The 23239-nt window shown below is 51.5% G+C and overlaps 1 protein-coding gene across 1 annotated transcript; it reads left to right on the top strand.

Moving 5' to 3' along the window:
* The first annotated feature begins 7218 nt into the window (after positions 1-7218).
* PRELID3A (PRELI domain containing 3A) lies at positions 7219-21578 on the top strand. The gene is made up of 6 exons (XM_069468298.1): positions 7219-7250; positions 15605-15773; positions 16332-16421; positions 19468-19538; positions 19648-19750; positions 21525-21578. Exons 1-6 carry the CDS (start codon positions 7219-7221, stop codon positions 21576-21578), a joined length of 519 nt encoding a protein of 172 aa, XP_069324399.1.
* Positions 21579-23239: the final 1661 nt, after the last annotated feature.

Genomic DNA, 23239 nt, shown 5'->3' with positions numbered 1-23239 from the left:
GGGCGGGGGAGCTGGGCAGGAGCAGCTCAGGTGACCTGATGAGTCCGGGAGGGGCAGGCGGATGGGGGGGGGCTGGGAACAGGAGGGAACAGAGTGTTGGGGATTAGACATGGCCACGAGGTGGAAGAGCAGGTGCCACCTGTCGGAGGTGGCATGGGGGGAGGGACACTTACTATGACTGGACTGCAAAGCCCTGGCTAAGGTTCTGGTGGGCTGAGTCGATATAGACTGAATGCTTGTGTGCCTCCCACATTCATATTGAAGCCTAACCCCCGGCGTGATGGCATCAGGAGGACGCAGTTGGGAGGTGATCGGGTCAGGAGCGGGAGCCCTCGCCAATGGCATTGGTGCCCTCATAGCAGAGGCTCCCCAGGGCTCCCTGCCCCCTTCTGCCACGTGAGGACGCAGCGAGGAGGCGCCAGCAGTGAGCCGGGAAGCCGGCCGGCACCAGACACCACATCTGCCCGAGCTTTGATCTTGGACTTTTCAGCCTCCAGAACAGCAAGAAATAAATTTCTGCTATTTAAGCTTCCCAGTCTGTGGCATTTTGTTATGGTAGCCCGAATTGACGAAGACAGAAGTGGCTCAGTTTTAAGGACCATTCCGTTATACTTCCATTCTTGGTGTTGACCTTGTCCTCCTGCTGGTAGCAAGGTGGCCACTCCCATCCCCCAGGTGAAACAATGGAAGAGAAGGTCTCTTATGACTTGCTCTTTGCCTCAAGGAACTTCTCCCCCTCCCTCCCCGCCCCCAGCAGCGTCTCGGAGACCCCCTCGTGTCTGTCAGCCAGCACTGGGTCAACTGCGGGCTCCTGAGCTCCTTGGACCCTCAGACCTCAGGCCCGGCCCTGCAGCAAGGGGGAGGGGCCTCCCCGAGGCTCTGACTGAGCGCGAGGTGGGTGCCTCAACAACGTCCCCACAGTGGGAATATGGGGTTTGAGATGACCACGATGCGGGCAGCAGACCTGGCCGGGCGCGGGAGGGTGAGTGAGGCAGAGATGAGGAACCAAAGTTAGGAAGGTCCGGGGATTACAGGCCTTGGATTGCCCAGAGTTAAGGCGGAGACGAGGGGGCGGGGGAGCGTGGAGGGAGGGAAGCAGGGATCCAAGCTGCCAGGCCCCCAAAAGGGAGGGTGATGGAGAAGTGCAGGTGACGGTGACAGGAGGGAAGAGGGGTCCTTTTCCTTCCCTCTGAACCCAGCGGATGCTGACTCCGTAGTTTTGGGCAGGCCTCATCCCTGCTTCCCCGGGGGAGGCTCCAGTGTCTCCCCTGTGCTGGGGTGACAGTGTCCCGCCCTGCCTGCACCTCCCCTGTCTGCCTGCTCCTTGCTCCAGTCTTCGCTGCACTCTGGAGTCACCTGGGAGCTTTGCACAGTCTCCATGCCCAGGCCACACCGTGGTCCCATTAACTAAAAATAAGTAGCTGCCACTGTGGAAGGGGACGCAGGTGCTATGGCAGAGGAAGGCGCCACAGCATGCGGGGGCCACGTCTGATCCTGAGCTGGGGGAGAGGAGGTCAGGAGGCCTCCCGGAAAGGAGCCCCTTCCTCGCTTGGGTCATGTTCATTGCCATGGCTTTGGCCTCCCAGGGCCGGCTGAGCCTGCCTCCTGGATCTGGCTTGTGAACGGGAACCGCAAACTCTGAGATCTATCGAGGCTCCGTCGTGAACTGCGAAGCCCTTCATGCTTTGGCTCTCGTCTCCCCCAGCCTCAGCTCCCACCACTTGCCAAGTCCTGCCTTAGGGATACTTTGAGCTCCCGGCTGCTCCTGGGCCCTGTGCCTGCTGCCCTGCGCCGCCACCTCCAGGGCCAGCACAGAGGAGGGCGCTCCGGCTGGAGGGAACAGGGCGACAAGGCCAGGTGTGTCGGGGAAGCACCACTGCCCAGATGCGCTGAAGGGCTGGTGCGCCTGGGACAGCGGGGCTCCTTCAGCACCGGCATCCCCTGGAGCGCAGTTAGACCACGGACCCCTGGCCCCACCCGAGATGCTGTGTCATGGGTCTGAGCTGGGGCCTGCCACCTTTCCAGCAAACTGCTCCTGGACCACTCTCGGTGGTGCAGAGTGAGGAGAGACAGGCGGGAAGGGCGGACTGCCCCTGCTGCCTAAGGTGGGGCTGTTGGTACAGGACTGCAGGGTGTGACTTTCCTTTATTTACTCACTGTGTGCCTACTGTTTCCGACTCTGCAAATACCAAGAAGAACAACGAAGGTCTTGATCTCAAAAGGTATTTTTAGCCTGGCAGGAGAGGCAGAGATGATGGCAGTACGTTGGGTGAGTCTGTGAGGGGTCGTCGAGGAGAGGGCGCAGTGGCACAGAGAAGCTGCACAGAGTGACCACGCCTGAGCCCGGCTGGGACGGCCACTTGGACTCCAGCGGCAGATCTGAGGGTGTGACAGTGGAGGGGGAAGGCAGAGAGTGATGAGACTGAAGTCGGTCCCCATCTCATCCCCATCTGCACCCCCGCCCCAGCTCCACGACTACGTAGTGTGTCTCTGTGCCAAGGTGCTACCTAGTTTGGGTCTGTTTTCCGCATGGCCAAAAGACCGGACGCAGCAGCCCCGCCCCATCCAGACCTGGAGTGGAAAGAGTCGCGTCGCCCACAACGTCTTCCAGTTCTCACCACGCAGCACAGTCTCTTCAGCCTCCTGCTCAATACCTACTCACTGGAAATGCAGATCGGAAAGGACGGTGCTTTTTAAAAACCAAAATTCAATTCAATTCAATACACGTTTATTGAGCACGTGCTTTGGTTAAGTTCCTGGCTTACAATCTATAGGTAGAGACATAAACAAAAACGGCCAAGAATTATCCTGTAAAATCCACACACAGCCACAGGCACACATATCCCAGGGATGACAAAACTTTAAAAACACTGGTGCCTTTGGTTTTGGGAATGTTATGGGTTTGGAAAGGATCAAATGTAGGGCATCGTCCTATCATTGAGAGTCAGGGAGCCCACATGATCTTAGGGACATGATAAGACAGGCTGAAAAATAAGCCTCCAGCTTACGTGGAGTTTGCTATTTAGGAAAAAGTGCAATTTAATGTTACAAGGTTGAAGTAGTAATCTCAGTAGTAGAATTTATAGTAAAATAATGGGAATTACTTATGTGTTCTATTTTGTCTACTTATTGCATTTAAAATCTTTGATGAAATGTGGATTCACATGCAGTTGTAAGAAATAGAGATCCGTACACATTTTGCCCATTTCCACCTCTAATGGCATTTTGAAAAACTATAGTTTACTATCACAATCAAGATATTGACAATAACAGTACACAAATTCTTTTCCCAGTTTCACTTGTATTCTTGTGTGTGGCGGTGGGGGGGGGGCTGCAATTGTGTTTGTACCTGTTTATGATTTTATCACATGTTTAGGCTCATGTACGACCACCAGGGTCAGGATACTGGACAGTTCTAACACTGCAAGGATCCCTCCTGTGTCCTTTTTATAGTTGCACCCACTTCACCGCCTCAAAATTTGCCCCCAATGAAATTTCTATTCTGTCCTTCAATTTTAGAATGTTTTCATTTCTAAACTGTTATGGAAATGGAATCATACAATATTTAATCTTTTGAGATGGGCTTTATAAAAGGAATATCACAGAGAAAAGTTTTAATTTTACTGTGGTCCAATTTGCCAATTCTCTACCCATGATTGATTGAGGATTGCTTCTGGGAACATTCATTCTCCAGAACTTCTCACTTTATTTGTGCATGAGTAAGTGTACTCCTGCAGCCAGAAAATCATCCTCTGGAAGAGTCCGCAGGCATTGCAGTGAATACCTGCAGGTTTTCTGTCAAGGTGAATGCCGAGGCTATATGGGTGGGGCACCAGCAGTGCGTTCTTCAATCCACCTGTTACAGTAATCGGATTCACTGGCCCAGCACCTTAAGTCCACCCTGTCCTGGTTCTTATTCTTCAATGGAGCTGTTAGCCATATTTTTGAAATAGAAAACAAATATCCAAAACACTGACCTATAGCAGTAAGCAGCAAGCTACAGTCCCTGTTGCTGCAACTGGTCCCACGGCCACATATATAGTCATCATCCCATTCCACCATCATCCATTCCAGATTTTCTTTCACCCTTTGCCAGAATGTCTGTTTGTTTAGTTTGTTTGCCCTCTAGGGTATTTTTATGCTGGAGGGGTCTGAGGCCCTGGTTACCACGCCCTCAACAGATCATGGTCATGGATGCTATAATTTACTTTCCAAAAAGCTATTACCATGGAAGCACCAAAAGATGCCCTAGTGAATCCCATTAGTTTCAGACACTATCCAATTCTATTCTAAATTCAAATGAAGTCTAGGTGTCTCACAGTTTCTGCTGCATCAAGTGATAGACATGTCATAAGGTCACCAGACCTTCCATTTCTGACCACACTGTGTGCGGATCTCCTCCCTTCTGGAGAGACAGGGGAGCAACTGCTGACATCAGGACACTGACTGAATCCCAATGGAGCTGTGTTGACCGGGTGTCAGTAGACTGAGACGGTCTCCACTCTGGGTCTGTCCTGCAGTGGATCCACAGCAAACTGGTTTGTGTCCGAGCAAGTGTTCACAACTGCCCATCACTTACCCACTGCCTTGCGACGGCCTTGACCTGACCAAAGGTCATCAGGCTTCTGTCCTCCCCACACTCGCCTAAAGCTTTGGCTTGGGTGAAGTCTGAGCAAGCACCCAGTTGCAGAACATTCCCTCTTGACAGCTCATTTCGAGAACTGGCCAATCACAGGAGAAGCATTTCCTGTGGGAACACCTGATTTTGCCACCTGCTCACCCAGACATCAGTTTCTCCTTCCCAACAAAGTTTCTGCCCTCCTGGCTCACTCCTGTCCAGGAAAGAAAAGCCTTACCTGTTTGATTCTGAGATGCTTGCAGATCCTGCAACTAGAGCATTCTCCCTATTGCCATAAATAAATATTGAATAAATTCTGTCCTTATCTAAGTCTGGATTTGTGTATATTTGACATTGTACATAAAAAAATAAAAAAAAACTATGACGAAATGGCTAACTGTATGAATAACATAATTTTAAACCAGTGAAAGAACTGTCAGAAATCATATCTGTCTTAAATGTGGGATCTGCTAAAATCGTGACTCTGTGATATATTTTAGCAAGCCAATGTACAGCCTTCTGCCTTTAGGCAAAGTGAGGAATGTTTATCATGGTCTATTAAAAAGCTCTTCAAATTTGAGCAGTTGAGTAGGCGGAGCCAAATCTGGGATGCTGTGAGCGCTCCGGCCTTCCAGCCGAATGCCTGGTGTCCAGCTGCAGCTCCGTCACTTCCCGGCATGTGCTCCTGGACAAGCCCCTTGACTTCTGTGCCCAGCCCCTCGCCAGTAAACAGGGATGATGGTCACAGCGTCCACCTATAGGGTTGTGTGCGTGCTAAACGTCACACAAAGCACAGCAGTGCCTGGTCCCCAGCAAGCGCTCAGTCAGTGCTGGCTAGATACTACGATTATGATCACACTGGCATTAAGCCTCCAGGTTTGGAAGTCAGTATCTGTCTCATGAGTAATTCCAGAGTCCACGGACGAGGGTGGTTGCAGTGTCTTCTCCTCTTAATATAGTTCTCCGGCCTGTCTGAGCTAGTGATAAGAGGAATGGATGTTCTAAAGATATCAGTAAACAGTGATGTCCCTACGTTGATCTCATTTAATCCTCACCATAGACCAGTAGGATCGGGAGCATTATCCGCTTTGTACAGCAGGAAGCTGGGGCCGGATGCAGGAGTATTCCACTGTTGGAGCTGTTCCTGCTCTCAGGGCATAATAAATGGCAAGACCAGGCTTTGGAGGCAGACAGAGGTGGCCGTGGATTCAGGGCCAGCTAACTCCACATCGTGTGACCTGGAACAAGTGTCAGCTCTATGTCTTTACAATAAATACAGTACCTAGCTCAGTGCTGGGCACACAAGAAACGTCCAACCACGGGCCAGTCACCACTGCGAATCACTGGAGCACAACAGGAAGGGCGATCTTGTACTCCTGGTTCTCGCCTCGGCCTGGGATCGTGGGAAGAGAGCTTCGAAACCTCCTCGGACTCACTTGCTCCTGTATAAAACGGGAGAGCAGCACGCACTGTGGGAGGTTCTGGTGAGGCGAAGGTCAGCGTGGTAGCTGGTGCAGCCAGGCTCCTCGAGGGCCTTCTGGCCGGTGCCGGCGCCGCGCTCCCGCTCCCGGGGCTGGGGCTCACAGAGCTAGCAAGGGTCCTGCCCTCCCGCTTTCTCGTCCTGCATGGGTCGTCTTGTTCTGGGCACAAGCAACTCGCTTCTTCGCACTCGAACTTGCAGGGTAAATACAAATCTAAAAAGAAAAAAATTGATTTTTCCCTGGTGCAAAAGGGAGGGACACTTTTTCTTTTCTTACCGAATTTGCTTTACAAAACTTGTAATCGCAAATTGTTTCTCTGTCTTTTTGACATATACTTAAATGTTTTTAAAAGTTAAATACGCTTTTTTCCGGTTTTACAACTCCGCAGTGTTTTTTCCGCAAGGACTTGGGAGCATCTCCCCGGAGCGCTCCCGTCAGGAAGGCAGCACCCACGTGCCGCCTCCGGGGCGGCAGGAGCCCAGCGCCCAGGAGCACCTGGCGTCAACTGCAAACCTACCTCGCGTCGTGAGATACGAGAAGCGTATTTTTCCTTGTGGATAAAGGCAGTTTGCAAACACAAACGGCCTCTGCATCCCCCGCGCCCTGCGCAGACAGGTGGATTTGGCTGAGCTCCGACAGCGGCGCCGTCCAGGCCCCTGCACGCGCCGGCTGCGTCCCCGCGGCTGGCTGCGAATGCTGCGGTCCCCGCGGGTCCCCGCAGTCTCTGCGGCGCACTGCCAGCGAGGCGCGCCGGATTCCGCTTTAACCTGATTAATACCCAAACCATCCTCTTTCTCTGCTGTTGCCAGCGGGGCGGTTTCTTTGGGGGCGGCAGACTTGTTTTTCATCACAGCCCCCAACAGTGGAAACTGGGTGGTGGCAAAGGGCTTGGGGAGAATTAGCGCGGCCCGGGCAGCCGCAGCGGGTCCCCCGCTCCGCCCCGCAGCGGCCAGGTCCGCTGGGAGCCGCGTCCAGCATCCAGCATCCCGCGTCCCTATTTTTAGCCGCCGCAGCCGGCCGGGTCACGTGCGCGTGGGCGGTGCCCAGGAGCGCCCCGCCCCCGCCGCCGAGCATCCCGCAGCGCCGGCGGCCGGCGCGGAACCGGACCGGGCGGCCGCGATGAGGATCTGGAGCTCCCAGCACGTGTTCGGGTGAGGTCGGGCTGCGGACTGCGGTGGGGTCTGCACCGGCGGGGGCGGCCGGGGAAAGGCGGGACCCCCGGCGCGGCCTCGGCATCCGGAGACTGGCCCCGCGCCCTCCGCTGTGGCGCCGCGCGGGCGGGGGCGGGGGCCGAGCTGCGGGGCGGCCCCGCGTGGGGTGCGGGGCGGCGGGGCCGGGGCCGGGGCCGGGGCCGGGGCGCGGGCCTCCCTCCACCGGGGGGCGCGGGCCGGGGCGGCGGGGAGGCCTGCGGAGCCGGCTCGGTCCCCCCTGGGGTGGTCGTAACGTGCGGGTGTCTCATGGAGGGTCCGGCGGAAGCTACGTGGGGAGAGGGCGCTCGGGGTCTCGGGCCTGGGTGCGCCGCAGGCGTGGAAGGGCCTCCACGGCAGCCTGGAAAAGCGCGAACTGCTTAAAAGTGCCCTCCTGACCGAAATGCAGTCTTCCCTTGGGTCAGTGATCTGTAACACTGGTCATTGTTTAATATTTTTTAAAGAAACAAAGATTTTGGGCCGGGCGCGGTGGCTCACGCCTGTAATCCTAGCACTCTGGGAGGCCAAGGTGGGCGGATCGTTTGAGCTCAGGAGTTCGAGACCAGCCTGAGCAAGAGCGAGACCCCATCTCTACTAAAAATAAAAAGAAATTATATAGACAGCTAAAAATATATATAGAAAAAACTAGCCGGGCATGGTGGCACATGCCTGTAGTCCCAGCTACTCGGGAGGCTGAGACAGGAGGATCCCTTGAGCTCAGGAGTCTGAGGTTGCTGTGAGCTAGGCTGACGCCACGGCACTCACTCTAGCCTGGGCAACAGAGTGAGACTCTGTCTCAAAAAAAAAAAAAAAAAAAAAAAGAAACAAAGATTTTTAAATCCCCTGACCCCGCTTAGCAAAGCATTTTGTTTTTGGAAAAATTAAATACTGCCTGAAACGGAATTTTCATCCTGTTTGAAATGTAAAATTGTAATAAAAATTTATCAAGTGGGTTTCAAAACCTCTGAAATTATTTTTCATGAAATCTTTACACTTGATGGGATCAAAATTTAGGGGGCAGCCTGCAGCTTTTCTCGAGTGGGGTTCCTTGGGAGACCAGGCTGGGGCATCATCCGCGCCATCTAGGTGCCAAGGGGAGTTAAGTCAGCACGTTCCGCAGCGTCCTGCGCTGCGGGGCTCCGTTTTCTCTTGGAAGGCTGAAGTCTGCCCCAGGGGTGTGTGAAATGTCTCTGGGCACGCATAAATGAATTGCCAGTTGTGAAAAGTCGCAGTTGATACTTAGGAAAATTTTTGCAGCTGCCAACTGCCATTTATTTTTTAAGCTTTATTGAAGCATAATTTATACGCTGTAAAAGTCACCCATTTTAAGTGTACAATCTAGTAATTTTTAGTAAGTTTACAGAAAATTTAAATTTCTAGTAAATTGTGCAGCTATCACTGTAGTCCATTCTTAGAACACTTCCATCATCCTGTAGAGATCTGTCATGTGCCCTGGCCATCATCACTCCGGGTCCCCACCCAGTCCCCACCCCAGTCCCAGGCAACCTCTAATCTGCTTTCTGTTTCTATAGATTTGCCTTGTCTGGACATTTCATAGAAACGTAATCATACAACGTGTACTGTTTTGTGTCTGGCTTCATTCACTTAGCATAATTTTCTTGAGGTGCACCCATGTGGTAGCATGTATCAGTACTTCCTTACCTCGTTCACTTTGTATCTAGCAGGTGCTCAGTAGGGGGTGAGGAATCTCACACGGAGACCAGATGCCCTTTCAAATTGAGGGCAGTTCTCCACCAAAGGAATCTCCGTCATCCCCTGAGCTGCTGTGGCCTGGGTGCTCATCTCCTGTCATTGATTTTTGAACTTAAAGACAAAGGGCCTGAACAAAGCTTGACGAATGTGGAATGTGGCTGGCTGAGGACAATGTCCCCGGCCTCTGGCTGGACAGGTTGTGAGGGACATGCTGCTGGGCCATGGCATAGTATTAGTTTGACAATACAGAAAGTGAGGAATTGGAAGCCTGGCTTTCCAGCGGGGCCTATTTCCTTTTTCCCTTGTTTAGTCCATTGAAATCCCTCTTTTTTTTTTTTTTTTTTCTTTGAGGATTATAGAACTTTCTTTTTTTTTTTTTTTCTTTACTTTTGAATGTTGTACTGTCAGGTGAATATTTGATTGGAGATTAATAAATTTACTCTTAAAAGGCAAGAAATCGGCCGGGCACAGTGGCTCATGCCTGTAATCCCAGCACTTTGGGAGGCTGAGAGAGAGGATCCCTTGAGGCCAGGAGTTCTAGACCAGACTTGGGCAACACAGCGAGACCCTGTCGCTACAAAACAAAACAAAAAATCATCCAGGTGCGTGGTGGCACGCCTGTAGGCTCGGCTACTTGGGAGGCCAAGGCAGGAGGATCACTTCAGCCCAGGAGTTTGAGGCTGCCGTGAGTTCTGATCTGGCCACTGTACTTCAGCCTGGGCAACAGAGTAAGACCTGTTAAAAAATAAAATTAAATAAATAAAAAGAAAGGCAAGAAATAATTAGGCACAAATACTTTTGATCTTACTTTTGATCCAGTTTTCTTCCTGTGTCCATATCCAGAAGAAACTCCAGAGGCCCCGAGATCCGGCACAGCGAGGTGCAGTATAGACACTCCTGCAGAAGCAGGGAGCCCCAGGGAACCCAGCTGAGCTAATGTGCGTGAAACCTAGACAGGGTTTTAAATAATTTAAATAGTAATTAAAAATATAGGGCCAAAATATAGAAAGGGGCATTTAAAAATGAACAGGGCTTATAAATTTTTTCTCCCAGCATTGACTGAAGTTTCAGGCAGACCTGTGACAAAATCTTCAATAACAGAGTCCGTCCCAAGGAGATTTCCAGCAGGATTTGAGGCTGTCCACGCCTTTGATTCCCGCAGCTGCCAGGAAAGGTCTGGCTGTGTCCATCGCAGGGCAGTAAGGGCTTTGGGGGAGACAACGTCGGAAGCAGGCTTGCGTCCCAGCCAAGAGGAGGGAAGGGAAATGGAACGTGGCGGGAAGAGCCGAAGGGCGCACTTTCCCCACAGGCAGCCGAGGGGATGTTTCTCGGGTGTTCTTCTGCAGGTCTGTGTTACAGGCTGCATTGATGTATGTGCGTGTGTTCGTATCTCATGTAATAGTATTTGTTTTTCTGAAATAGAAATCATTGGCAGCTGTACAGATTCTTTGGCAGTTTTTCTTTCTCCTCAACAGTATGTTTTTGAGATCCGTCCATGATGAGATTTATAAGTGTAGATATCTACATAAATAGACATAGATCCAGACTGATTATAATAGCTGTATGAATATGCCACCATTTGTCCTTTCTCTTTTTTTTTTTTTTTTTTTGAGACAGAGTCTCACTTTGTTGCCCAGGCTAGAGTGAGTGCCGTGGCGTCAGCTTAGTTCACAGCAACCTCAAACTCCTCGGCTTAAGCGATCCTACTGCCTCAGCCTCCCGAGTAGCTGGGACTACAGGCATGCGCCACTATGCCCGGCTAATTTTTTCTATATATATTTTAGTTGTCCATATAATTTCTTTCTATTTTTAGTAGAGACGGGGTCTCGTTCTTGCTCAGGCTGGTCTCGAACTCCTGACCTTGAGCGATCCACCCGCCTCGGCCTCCCAGAGTGCTAGGATTACAGGCGTGAGCCACCACGCCCGGCCTGTCCTTTCTCTTATGAAGGGCATCAAGTTTTCCCCTTCTTACAGATCTTACTGCAGTCCCACCTGGTGTATGTTTCTGGTCCACTTACTCGAGGGCCCACTAAGGCTGCAGATCTCAAGCTCTTTAGCCTCAAGACCTTCCTACACTCTTGGAAAATATTGGGGACCCCCAAACAGTTTTTGTTTATGTGGGTTATATCTATTAATACTTGCCATATTAGAAATTAAAATTGAGAAATTTAAAAATATTAATTGATTGAAATTAACAATAATACACTGACACTGTTTTTTGTTTTTGCTAATGTCCGTACTGTCTGGCTTGAGCGCGGATGGCTTGATATTCCTGTCTGCTTCTGCATTCAGTGTTTTGCAATGTATTGTTCTGGCTATAGTGTATGGATAAACCGCAGCCTCACACAGATAGGTAGCTGGAAAAGGTCAGAGTTAGTATTTTCATAGTCTTTTAAAGTAATTGAGACCATTCTTTTGCTACTATGACAAAACAAGTGTTAACTTCTTAAAAGTCAGTTGCAATATAAAGTCTGAAACCATAGTGAGCACAGTAACAAGCTCTTCCATTAAAACTCACTGGCCTGTCCTGCATTTCAGTGTCTTTCACCCATGTGTGATGTAGTGTCCTTTGGAATGTGTGCCTCCACGGAGTTTACAGTCTGGGGCAATCGTCAAGCTCTTGGTGGCGGGTACAAGTTTTCTAAAATTACAGTTTTCATTTGAAAGCTAAAGTTTTCTCTTTGGCAGCATATGCTATCAGTTGTTTTCCTTGAATCGACAGACTCACTTTGTTAATTTTTGAGAAAATGTCTGCCAGATCCCCAAGTCTTCATTAGCAAAGTTTGTTCCTTGTTCTTTCAAGTACAAGAGGCCAATGGTGCCCCAAGGCAGCCGCCGGTACTTGGTCCTCAGCAGCAGAATCGCTTCTCTTGCACTTCCTGTTCCCTGGCACAGAATATCAAAGAGAAGAGCACTCAAGGGTCCAGCTGTAATAAAATTAATTACTTTACCATTTCATCAGTTCTTAAGAGAAACTGGCATTGCTTCCCCAGCGCCCAGTGGTGATGACCCTGCGTGCAGTTTGGAGCCTGCCCTTGTGCTGGGAGGACACCACTGCTTTTGCAGCATCAGAGCAAATGTCGATGCTGCGAAAAAGGCCAGTCATGTCTCAGAAGCACCGTGACAGTTTTGGCCTCACACACCTCCTGAAAGTACCCTGGAGCCGCCAGGCTATGTGGCCCACGAACCAAGAAGCCTAAAGTCGCTAGGTGGTGGGGAGTAAGTAGCTTGCTCTTTATCTTGTTTGTAGCTGCCTACATCTTTTTAAAAAGACTTTTTACTACGGACATTTCAGAAGTATGCAAACGTGGAGAATACAGAAACGTGGGCACCACTGCCCAGGTCAGCAGTTCCCCGGCTGCCAGTCCCAGTCGGTTTCCTCTGTTCCCCCCGCATCCGCTGCTCCCTCCGCTGGGTTACTTCAGGCAAATCGCAGACCTCACACAGTTTCCTCCTGCTTCATCTTCCCAACAGCCTGGCAGCGTGGGCACCAGAATGCACCCTCCCACTGCAGGCGTGTGCGGGGCGCTCCCCCGAGGTGGGTGGCTGCAGAGCCCTCCTGCTCTCTGGGGACAGGATTCAGACTCCACCAGAGGCTCTCAGCTGCCTGGCTGAGGGCCACTTGCTCGTGAGTAGGCAATTCTCCGCTCCTTCTGAAAATTCACTTCAACGAATTCCTGGCGCACCTAAACCGGGCAGCTGAGAATCCTGGCTGGTCGGGGATGTCCATTTTCAACTTCTGCAGGCAAACTGCTCTCCCAAGTGCCCGCGCCAGTTTGCGTGTCCGCCAGCACTTCGCGACTTCCTACTTCCCAGACTCTTTCCAATACTTAATATTCTCAGATTTTTCGATTTTTGCCAGTGGGATGGGTGTCAGGCCATTTTCTTTAACCCAGGTGTGTGCCATTGATTTGCTGTGCTCAGACCTGGTCATTTTACCTTCTTTTCTTTTTTTAATTTTACCATGAGTTAAGACCTTGTCATTTTAAAGATGTTCTTATGACATTTGTCCTTGTCCTCTGTTGTTCTGTTGATGTCTATATTGTGTGGTCATCCTGCTATAATTAGTGGAATTACTTATTATGTGCATATTTTAAGCAGGTTATATTTAGTTTAAATCATCAACCAGAAAGATGCAAGATTTTATATAAAGGTAATATTATTTGAGATAAACTTAAGTGTCTGTCAACATTTAGATGCTTTTAAGCTTAATTTTAGAAGGTATTGCCTATTCTGCTTAAAGTAATGGTTTCTGTGGGAACAAGTCTAAGAAACTTAACCGAAAAGGCTTCAGACCCTTTCAGCTTTTCTTTTCCTCAAGCTTCCCCTTCCTTACCTAGATCTGGGATGGACAGGTCCCTGACGGTTCCTCCCCCAACCCCCAGAGAGAGGAGAGGGCCAGGCCTGCCGGACCACGTCTCTGCTGCTTCACCCCTTATGTTAAAGCCAGCGGACGAGCTGGCTTAGTGGCGAGATTGCATGGTTGGAAAAACTGAACCTAAGCATTTCTTTGTGAGGTGGGGATTCTAGACCAGGCCCTGACAGTTTAGAGGCCGCCGAACGTCATGGAAAGAACATGGGGTAGGGGGCTGAGAGACGCAGTTCTCATCTGGGCCCTTAGCTAACTTTTTCACCCAGGACAAGAGTTTCATGAAGAAAAAGTAAATTAAGGGTCACTCAATTATACTAAAAAATGATATCAAATATGGAACAAAAAACTTCAGTATGTTCATAATCTTTGATATTTGATTTAGTAATTTCATTTCTAAATTTTTTTTTTTTTTTTTTTAAGGGACAGGCTCTTACTCTGTCGCCCAGGCTGGAGTGCAGTGGTGTGATCATAGCTCACTGCGGCCTTGAATCCTGGGGCCAAGTGATCCTCCTGCCTCAGCTTCCCAAGTACCTGGGACTATAAGCACATGTCACCATGCTGGGCTAATTTTTCTTTTGAGACATGGGGTCTGGCTATGTTGCCCAGACTGGTCTAGAACTCCTGGCCTCAAGGGATCCTCTCGCCTCAGCCTCCCAAAGTACTGGGATTACAGGTGTGAGCCACCCTGCCCAGCCTAGAAATTTATCTTAAGGAAAAATTAAGTATGTTGAAAGACTAATGTACACAAATGTTCACTACTGTCTTAATTTAGATTGCAAAATTGGAAGCAATTTAGGCCGGGCGCGGTGGCTCACGCCTGTAATCCTAGCACTCTGGGAGGCCGAGGCGGGTGGATTGCTCAAGGTCAGGAGTTCGAGACCAGCCTGAGCGAGACCCCGTCTCTACTAAAAATAGAAAGACATTATATGGACAACTAAAAATCTATATAGAAAAAATTAGCCGGGCATAGTGGCGCATGCCTGTAGTCCCAGCTACTCGGGAGGCTGAGGCAGTAGGATCGCTTAAGCCGAGGAGTCTGAGGTTGCTGTGAGCTAAGCTGACGCCACGGCACTCACTCTAGCCTGGGCAACAAAGTGAGACTCTGTCTCAACAACAAAAAAAAAAAAAAAAAAAAAAAAATTGGAAGCAATTTAAATAACCTATCATGGGGGACTGGTTATAAATATTCACAGGATGACCTATTATACAGCTATTTATAATCATATTTTTGAAAATGATCTTCATGATGTAGGAGAATGTTCATCAGTTATAAAAAGTGGATGATAAACCCATATATCCCAGTTTAATTTTGTAAGAAGTGCATGTATACGTGTGTGTGTGTGTGTGTGTGTGTCTCTCTCTGGGCCTTGCATCTGGGCTGTGTCTACACGTGCTTTGCAAACCTGGATGGCACATCTGAAGAAATGATGGTATTATCGAGATATATTTATCTTTGCAAGAGGCTCAGAGGCTTGCTGGTGGAGAATACATCCTGAAGGACGCACAGATTAGGACAATTAGGATGACAAGCTGACTTGTTAGCAACTCCTCAGCAGTCTGGGGCAGGTCCCTGCTGGACACCTGTGGTGGCCCCTCACTCAGCTCCCATCACATGCAGCCCGGGAAAGCAGTGGGCCGCTGGGGACCTTTGATGGCAGGAAGTCAAACATGGAAAGATATTGGTTCCCCTCAGCACAAGAGCTCTGGGCCAAGAATGGAGGGTGGCGTCCTCAAGGGACTTGCAGGGTTGGGAGCCTGCATCACAGGTGGGCCTGGCGCTGGCCACACTCAGGCCATCACTGTTCTGGGGCCTCACCGTGTTCCAGGCTGGAGGGGGTGCGGGGGAGAATGCGTGCCTTCTGAGGCAGGTGTGTTGTTCTGTTAAGGTATTGTCGAGCCGCCAGGTGGAGGTGGCCAAGTAGGACAAGGAGCCCCGCTGGAAGTGGCGGTCCAGCCTTTGTTCCCTGCAGGCTGCCCACTGTTCATTCCCCGTGGACAGCATGGCGGTGGGGACATGCTGCGGAGATAGAGCTGCCACTGCCCCGAAGCCCCGCACGAAAGGGTTCTGCCTCCTTCTGGACGGGGCGAGAGGCCGGGCCGGAGGAGGCAGGGCCGGGAGAGGAAAGGCCCGCGTGGCAGTGGAGGACGCCTTGCCCAGCGGGAGGTGGAGACGCGGGGACAGCGCGCAGGTGGACACCGAAACACCCCGCGCGCGGCGCTTGTCTCTCCCCAGCCACCCGTGGGACGCGGTGGCGCAGGCGGCCATGCGGAAGTACCCGAACCCGATGAACCCGAGCGTGGTGGGCGTGGACGTGCTGGAGCGCCGCGTGGACGGCCGCGGCCGGCTGCACAGCCTGCGCCTGCTCAGCACCGAGTGGGGGCTGCCCGCGCTCGTGACGGCGGTGAGCGCCCTCGCCCCGGCGCCCGCCCAGACGGTCCCTTCCGCTCAGTCACCTCCCGAGAGGCCCCGTGTCCCAGCCGCCCCACGCCGGGGTGCGGGTCGGGGTGCGGGTCGGGGCTGCGCATGAGCTGCGGGGGGACGCGACTCAGCTCGCAGCAGCTTCCTCGGGGCCACCAGGGAGGGCGCGGAAGACGCAGATCCGAGGACGACTGTCCCTGCCCAGACCACCCCTGACGTCCCCTCCAGGTAGAGCCGCGCAGGCCTGACAGGACGCTCACTCCGAACTATGGGCGGCCCCTCCCATCCAAAGTAGTGCTCCCGACTCCCCAGCCTCCCCTGGCTTATTTTTGGTCTGGGCTTTTGTCGCCGGGCCTATTTGCCCCCTGTCCGGCCGCTGGAACGCGCCACAAAGACAGGGCTCTGTCTCTTCTGTCCGGCTGGCCCCTGCCATAGCATGTGCAGAATAAGTGAATTAATGAGTAAACGAGATGTTCCGTGTTTCATGATACGAAATGGAATTTTTAACACATAAATATGCTAATTTTGCTTTGTTTTTTAGATTTTGGGAACCAGTAGGACTTTGACATACATCCAAGAACATTCTGTTGTGGATCCAGTGGAAAAGAAAATGGAACTTAGTTCCACCAATGTAAGCAATGGTCTAAAATGAGAAAGGTGCTTAATATTTCTTGGTTATGGTGCATAATGCCTTCATTTAATTTTATTTCCAGCCCACCGTTGGTCTAAATGATTGCTTATTTTTAATAGAAAGGCTGAATTTATTTAGCAGTATTTTATTTGTCTTTTTATTCAAGTACAATAAATGTATAGAAAAATGCATATGATGAATTGTCACAAAGTGAGCACACCTCCCAACCAGCAGGCAGATCAAGCAACAAAAGGTGACCAGCCCCCCAAGAACCCCTTGTGCAAATTCAGAGAAGGTGCTGGGGAAAATGCACGGGTTAGGACAATGGTTTGCTCCATGAAATATTACCTATTTTCAGCAAATGTGGAAATGGGCTGTGGTGGGCAGACTCGTCCCACAGTGCCCATCTCAGAGCTCTCCTTCCTCACGGGCCCTCATGCGGCGCACCTCTATCCTGTGCGCACGGTGCTGGTTTGAATCATGGCTCATTTATTGGTCCCCTGATGGTATCAGGTGCTTGCCAGGTGCCCAGCATTGCACTAGGGGGAGGGAGTGCAAGGATCTTTTAAGAGATGGTCCTGCCTTTGCCAGCCTTCTGGTCCCAGGGGTGGACATACAAACAACCTGGAGGACAGGAGCCCCTGAAGCGGCCTCGTGAGAGCTTCATAGATGCACCAACAGGGAGGTGGGGACCTAAAGGCTGGCGGAGGTTCTCCAGGCAGAGAGCCGTGCACAGATGGCGTTGGAGACTGGGAGGGGAGATGGTGTGGGAGAGATGAGGCCAGAAGGTCAGGGACAAGACCACGGAAGGCAGAGGAGCTGGAAGTCTTTTGTGCAGTAATAGGGAGCCATTGAGAGTTTGTTGCAGGAAGGTGATGTCTTCAGGTTGTGTACTGGGAAGGTCACCCTGGCAGCTCTGTGGAGCAAGGGCAGGGGGATGTTGGGACCTAAGCCAGGGAGACCAGCAGTCCAGGTGGCAGTAGTCCAGGTGAGAGGTGGCAGGAGGCTGCCAGGGCAGGATGTGGGGAGTAAAGGGAATGGGAGGGTCGGTTAAGGTGTGACTCTGCCATCTGGTTTGGGCACCAGGTGGGACTTTGGGGCTGTCATGGGGCTCAGGTCTGAGAAGAGAGAGAGTCTGGTTTTGGACATCCTGAGTATGAAGTCTCTATGGGGCACCCTGCAAGGTAGGCGGGGGAGTGTCTAGGTTGAAGCTGAGGATGTGGGGGCGGGGGGTTGCTGTGGTGAGGGAGGGGGTGACCTGGGCCCAGGGACAGTGCTGAGTAGCACCAGGGAAGTCCCACATCCTCTCAGCATCTTCTGTGCAGCCCAGTGTTGGAAACAAGACAGAGCCACCTGGGCCTTGAGGTTACTCATCCCAACCCAAAAGGCATCTCAGGAGCATATTGGAACTTGCAAGGAGATGTGGGAACAGCCTCTATGTTGCCTCTGTGCTGTGGCTCCACCCTCTGCCCATCTGGGAACACCTTCCAGAGAAGGAATCGGAGCTAGTCCATGTGTGCTGAGAGATGAGGTTCCGAACCACTTGTGGGGTGAAGCCAAACTCTTTGCATACCAACTGGACCTTTGCCAACGGCCCCTGTTCCACTTGGGCCCCTTGTCCCAGGCAGTCCTGCTGCATGAAGTCATAGGAGCGTGTCAGGGTCCCCGCTGGCCAGTCCCCTTTTGCCATTCCTGACAATTTAGGGATTCTGTTCTCTCTGCCTGGAAAATCCTTCTTTACTTGGGAAATTCTACCGATCCTTTCAGAAAGCTCAGTTGCCAGCAAAAAGGGACAGTTGGTGCTGCAGTGAGGTCTAGTGGAAAGGAAGCAGGATTTGGAGCAGGACAGATGTGTGCAACAGTCACTGGATGACTTTGGGGATGTTGTTTACCTTTTCCAGGTATCACATTTCTTGCATAAAAAAAGAAAGAACAAACCTCATAAGATTTTATTTTATAAACCTCATTTCCCTTCATTAACAGTGATTAGCATAAAAATATTGCACATAAGATTACAACAGCTAATCAGAGTATACTTGTTAATAGATATTGTTAACTATTTGTATACAACATAATAACTGTACATTGCGAGACTCCTTTGCTAACTCTGTGCTCAATAGGAGGAAGGAGATTCCCCACTAATGACTTTCATCGGGACTGTCAGGCCAGGGAGGCTTTTGGGGAGAGATTGTTACATGAGCAAGACATAAGCGTTTATCACTGCTGAAAGGCTAGCTTGCTTTTGACTACTTAAAGTTTTTTAAAAATGGTCTTTTATTGGAACTGGCTCTTTGAGAAGAGGGTAGATTGGGTTAACAGTGGTATAATTTTAGAGCTCCATTGTCCAGTGTGGCAGCCACTAGCCACATGTGGCTATTTAAATTTAAATTAATTAGGACTAAATAAAATAAAAATTCCATTCTTTAGTCACAGGAGCCACGTTTCAGGTGTTCATTAGCTGTATGTGTTTGTGTCCACCACATCAGACAGCACAGATACAGGACATTGCTATTGTCACAGAAAACTCTGTTGGACAGTGTTGTTCTAGAGCTCCAGTTTTTAAGTAGGTTTTAGTAGTAAATATAAATGTAAATGGGAAGTTCATCTGGTTACAGGAAGTGGTACAGGAGGAGACAAGACCTCTACCTTTACAGACTTTGTGTAGATTCAGGGTTCTGTCCCATCTAGTCCCAGAAGACAGTGCTCCAGGGTCTGCCAGGGTCAGGGAAGAGCTTTCTGCTCACCTACCTGGACACCAAGGACTGTTTTGTCCTTTTCTACAACTGTTGATGGGACAGTTTGAAGGTACTTTGAAGGCCAGAGCTCTGCTCAGGTATGGGGTGGGGTGTAAAGACAGGGCAGATGACAATTGCTAGAAGGAGCAGCTAAGCCGTGGTTTCCCTAGGACTTAATGTGGTAATACCTCCCATGCCTGAAAGTTTCTTCTGTTCTGGCTCCAATAAGCATGAATTTGGGGATGGAAGAGTATGGGCAGATGGTTTGGGAAGAAACAACCTAAAAAGAACCATTGTTTCTTTTTTTAAAGATCACACTCACAAATTTGGTGTCAGTTAATGAGAGGTTGGTGTACACACCTCATCCGGAGAACCCAGAAATGTGAGTCATCTCATCCTGGGATTGACACATTGCATGCCACGGGTGAGGGTGGGGCAGAGTCCCCCTCCCTTGGCACTGGTTAGCCCCTTTACTTCTTGCTCTTCTGCAGGACTGTGCTCACACAAGAAGCTATCATCACCGTAAAAGGAATTAGCCTTGGCAGCTATTTGGAAAGTTTAATGGCCAACACAATATCATCCAATGCAAAGAAGGTACTTACCTCAGTCCCAGGGGCCCTGTATGTGCTCTAGTTAAGTGCCAGATTAGGAGGGTGATATTTTTAGTCCCACATGTCCTGCTGAGTGTTGGGATTCTACATCTGTGCTGAGCTCATAATGCCACAGTGTTCCCACAGTTACATTCAAAACCAGTGGTAAGGAAAGGCTGGCCTGATCTCAGGGGAACCGTGTCTGTGGAAGCCAAGGGAGCCACGGGGTTACTCTTTTTAGTAGGGGAAGTGTGAGGTAAACGTGGAATGTAAACCCAGCCAAAGCAACTACCACTTCAAAGAGCCCAAATATCATCGGCTCATTTACCAAAGCAAACATAAGACGCCCAACATCAGACCCCCAACACCAGAAAGATAATATGTGTTAACACTGTCAGGCAGGCTATTCGGGACTTTTAGTACTTTCGTATTTAATAGGCATTAAATGGCTTTGGCTGAACCTCACCAGCTGCAAGGCTTCCCTGGAGTCGGCTGCCGTCTGTGCTTCTTGCCTCTGGCAGGATCTGAGAGTAATCTTTGGGGAGGTGAGAGGAGAAAGGGTGGATCCCAGGAGGCTGTCCAGTGCTCTCCCTTTGTGCCTGGGTCACTGGGGTGGAGGCAGATTGTTCAAGAAGTCCAGGCTGCCCTCCCCTCCAGCAGAGTTGATGAAAAGAGCTTGGATGTTTAGAAGGACGATGTTCCTTAAATTCAAGGTGATGTCACTCACCAGAGCACGGCCCTTGCTTTCACCTTGGCTCACTTCATGGGCATGTGTCCTCCTCCCCTTGTCAATCCTCCTCCCTGACTCTCCCCCACTTCTTTTTGGGTCTAGAAGTGAGTCTTCATTTTCGAGATCAGTGGGGTGATGCCTGAGGCTGTACTTCCCCTCCCAGTGCCCTTCCATGCCTAAGTCCCTAATGAGTGGAAAACCACGTGTGGCTGCATTTAGTCCAGTCTCGAATAGAAGAGCCGTTCTACCCGATTTTGTAGAAGGGTGCAGATTTGAGAGACACAGGCAGCATCTTAGGCTTCAGGGGAGGTAGGGCAGCGCCCTAACAGGCAGAGCTTGTGTGTAGTGGAGCCCCCATGGGTGGAGACAGAATTGTACTCATCTTGTGTTTCCAGAACTTGGCTTGGGGCAGGAGCCCTAAATGTTTACTGAAAGAAAGAATATATTATAGGAGGAAGGGAATATTCAGTGAGGCCAAAACCATCATAGACTACTTTTTTGAGAAGAAAATCAGGGTAAACTCAGTGAGGCCAAATTGGCTTTCCCATATTCACTTTACTAGGGGTTGTTGTGTCGAGGGCTTAGGAAGGAATCAGTGCCCCGCCCCCCCCCCCCCCCCCCCCCCCCCGCCCCAGCGAGCTGGGGAGATGTTCTCTTGTTGTGACTGGACACAGCCAGCAGCCCGAGGCAGGTGCAGGGGATGGGGGGAGTCATCTTAGGCCTTCCTGGCCTCCGTCTGGTGGCCTCGGCGTTGGAGTTTGGGGAGGTTAGGGAGGCACTTGCAGCCTCTCCTGGGTGAGGACGTGCTGCGTTATGCCAAGAGGGGTGCCCGTGCTGGAGGAACTGGAGCAGGCCTGTCCACGCACCCCTTCACTTCTGAGCTTGAGGACCTGCTGCTGGGGCAAAGGTTGCTGAGAAAGGGCCCGCTGCGTTTCGGTCGCAGCCGCAGCGCTGCCTCCCCTGTGCAGCTTCAGCCACAGGCTCGCAGTGTGCTGTCTGCGGTGGGAGGCGGAATGCCACCCTACGCTGACATCTCTGTGTCTTGCAGGGCTGGGCTGCTATTGAGTGGATAATTGAGAATTCTGAAAGCGCTGTAAGCTAACGAGGGCCGCACCAGCGCCTTGCGATGAGCAGTGGTAACTACAGCACTCATTATCCTGGTATAGGACTTTCAGCTTTTGTTAACCGCGTGCGTGGTGTGCGTGGCGTGCCAGCGCGAGAGGACGCTTGCGAGACGCAGCTGCACGTCAGTCTCCAGCCCTGTGCTTCTCATGCTTTCCGTGGTGAGGTCGAATCACTGGGGCCATCCTCTTTCCACCTCGTTTCCTGTTTCCTGGCAGGGTCTATTTCCAGGGGACCCTGACCTGTGGTCACCTGCTGATGGAGGCAGTGAGCATCTCTGGCAAGCTGCCCTCAGGACTCAGTGGCTTACACATTCCTTGTCACCTGCCCTTGGTTAGTTCCCCAGCTGGTCCAGAGTGTGTCAAAGGCTGCACTGATGGGGGCAGTTTTTCATTTTGGGCAAAATGTGCACGTGTTCCTATGAAGAACATTTTGTGCCCATCTCTTCACTTGCTACAAGCCAGTGCTCAGCCATGTGGCCACCACTGGCCACTTCCTTTTAGTGGCAAAAGCCGCTTCTGGCATTTCCTTGAGCTTCCCAAACATTCCGTGGCTTCCTCAGCCACCAGTGGCTGGACCACCACACATGCACCTGACACTTGGTGGGCGGGGACACATCTTCATGCCTCACCTGTAGGACGGGGGAGCGAGTCCTGCTTCCCTTTGCTCAGGGCCCCACCTCTGCCAGGAGCTCCTCGTCCCTGTCCAGCTGCTGTGCTGTCCGCCCGGATCAGCTCCCCACGGTGGGGCCGCCTGTCCGTCTGTCCTCAGCACCTGTGCTCACGCAGGCCCCTCGGGCAGCACGCTGTGTGGCTCGAGGCGTCTTTAAGAACTTCTTGCTGATTTTGCCCAAGTCACTAAAGCTGAGCTTTGCTAGAGACTTTCACCTTGACCCCAAGGTCATGGTCTACCACGGCGCCTCTCCCTCCTGGCCTCACCCTGGGTTGAGCACAAGTAGAGCTTGCCTGCCTGGCATCGTGTGTGTGTGTGTGGGGGGGGGTGGCACGTGTGTGTTGCTGGTGTGTGACACTGTCACCTGAAGTCAGTTATGGGCCCCTCAGGTTCTGCTTCCTCATGTACCAGAGCTAAACTGCCTCCATCTTTAATCAGATACCTCACCAAAAAACTCAAAATAGGACGAAAGAAGAAAGAAAAGAAAGAAAAAGGAGAAAGAGAGAAAGAAAAAGGAAGAAAATAAAAGGCAAAGAAAAAAGAAAGGGTGTGCAAAGAGAAGAGAGAAGCGAGCGTTGCGGTGGTGGCCAGCCCGTCCGGGAGAGGAGGAGTCTGCTGGACTCGCCGGAGTGGCCACAGCCTCCCTGGGGGCTCCCGTGGTGACTCCAGGAGGGGGCGCCCCAGCCCCGGGTGAGGCCGCAGAGCCTGCCCTGTCCCGCCGTGGGGCCGTTGCTAGGTGGATTGTCCTCGCGTCCCCGCCTGTTCTCCTGGGCAGGGGCTCCCGGCTGCTTTCTGCCAGCTCTTGGGGTCTTGCTCAGTCCCTTCTCTCCTTTCAGATGGCCCTCCCCACCCGGCCAGCGCTGCCTTCCCCCAGACCCCTGGGCAGGTGTGTCCCTGCCTCGGCTTGTGCCTGTGCCGCCTCCCCCTCTCTGCGGAAGGAAACCGGAAGGGAAGTGGCCTCTGCCCCTT

Source organism: Eulemur rufifrons, chromosome 5, assembly GCF_041146395.1.
Source record: "Eulemur rufifrons isolate Redbay chromosome 5, OSU_ERuf_1, whole genome shotgun sequence".
Classification (NCBI taxonomy): Eukaryota; Metazoa; Chordata; class Mammalia; order Primates; family Lemuridae; genus Eulemur; species Eulemur rufifrons.
Note: the sequence above shows the minus strand (reverse complement) of the source record. Positions and strands in the feature narration are given on the sequence as shown.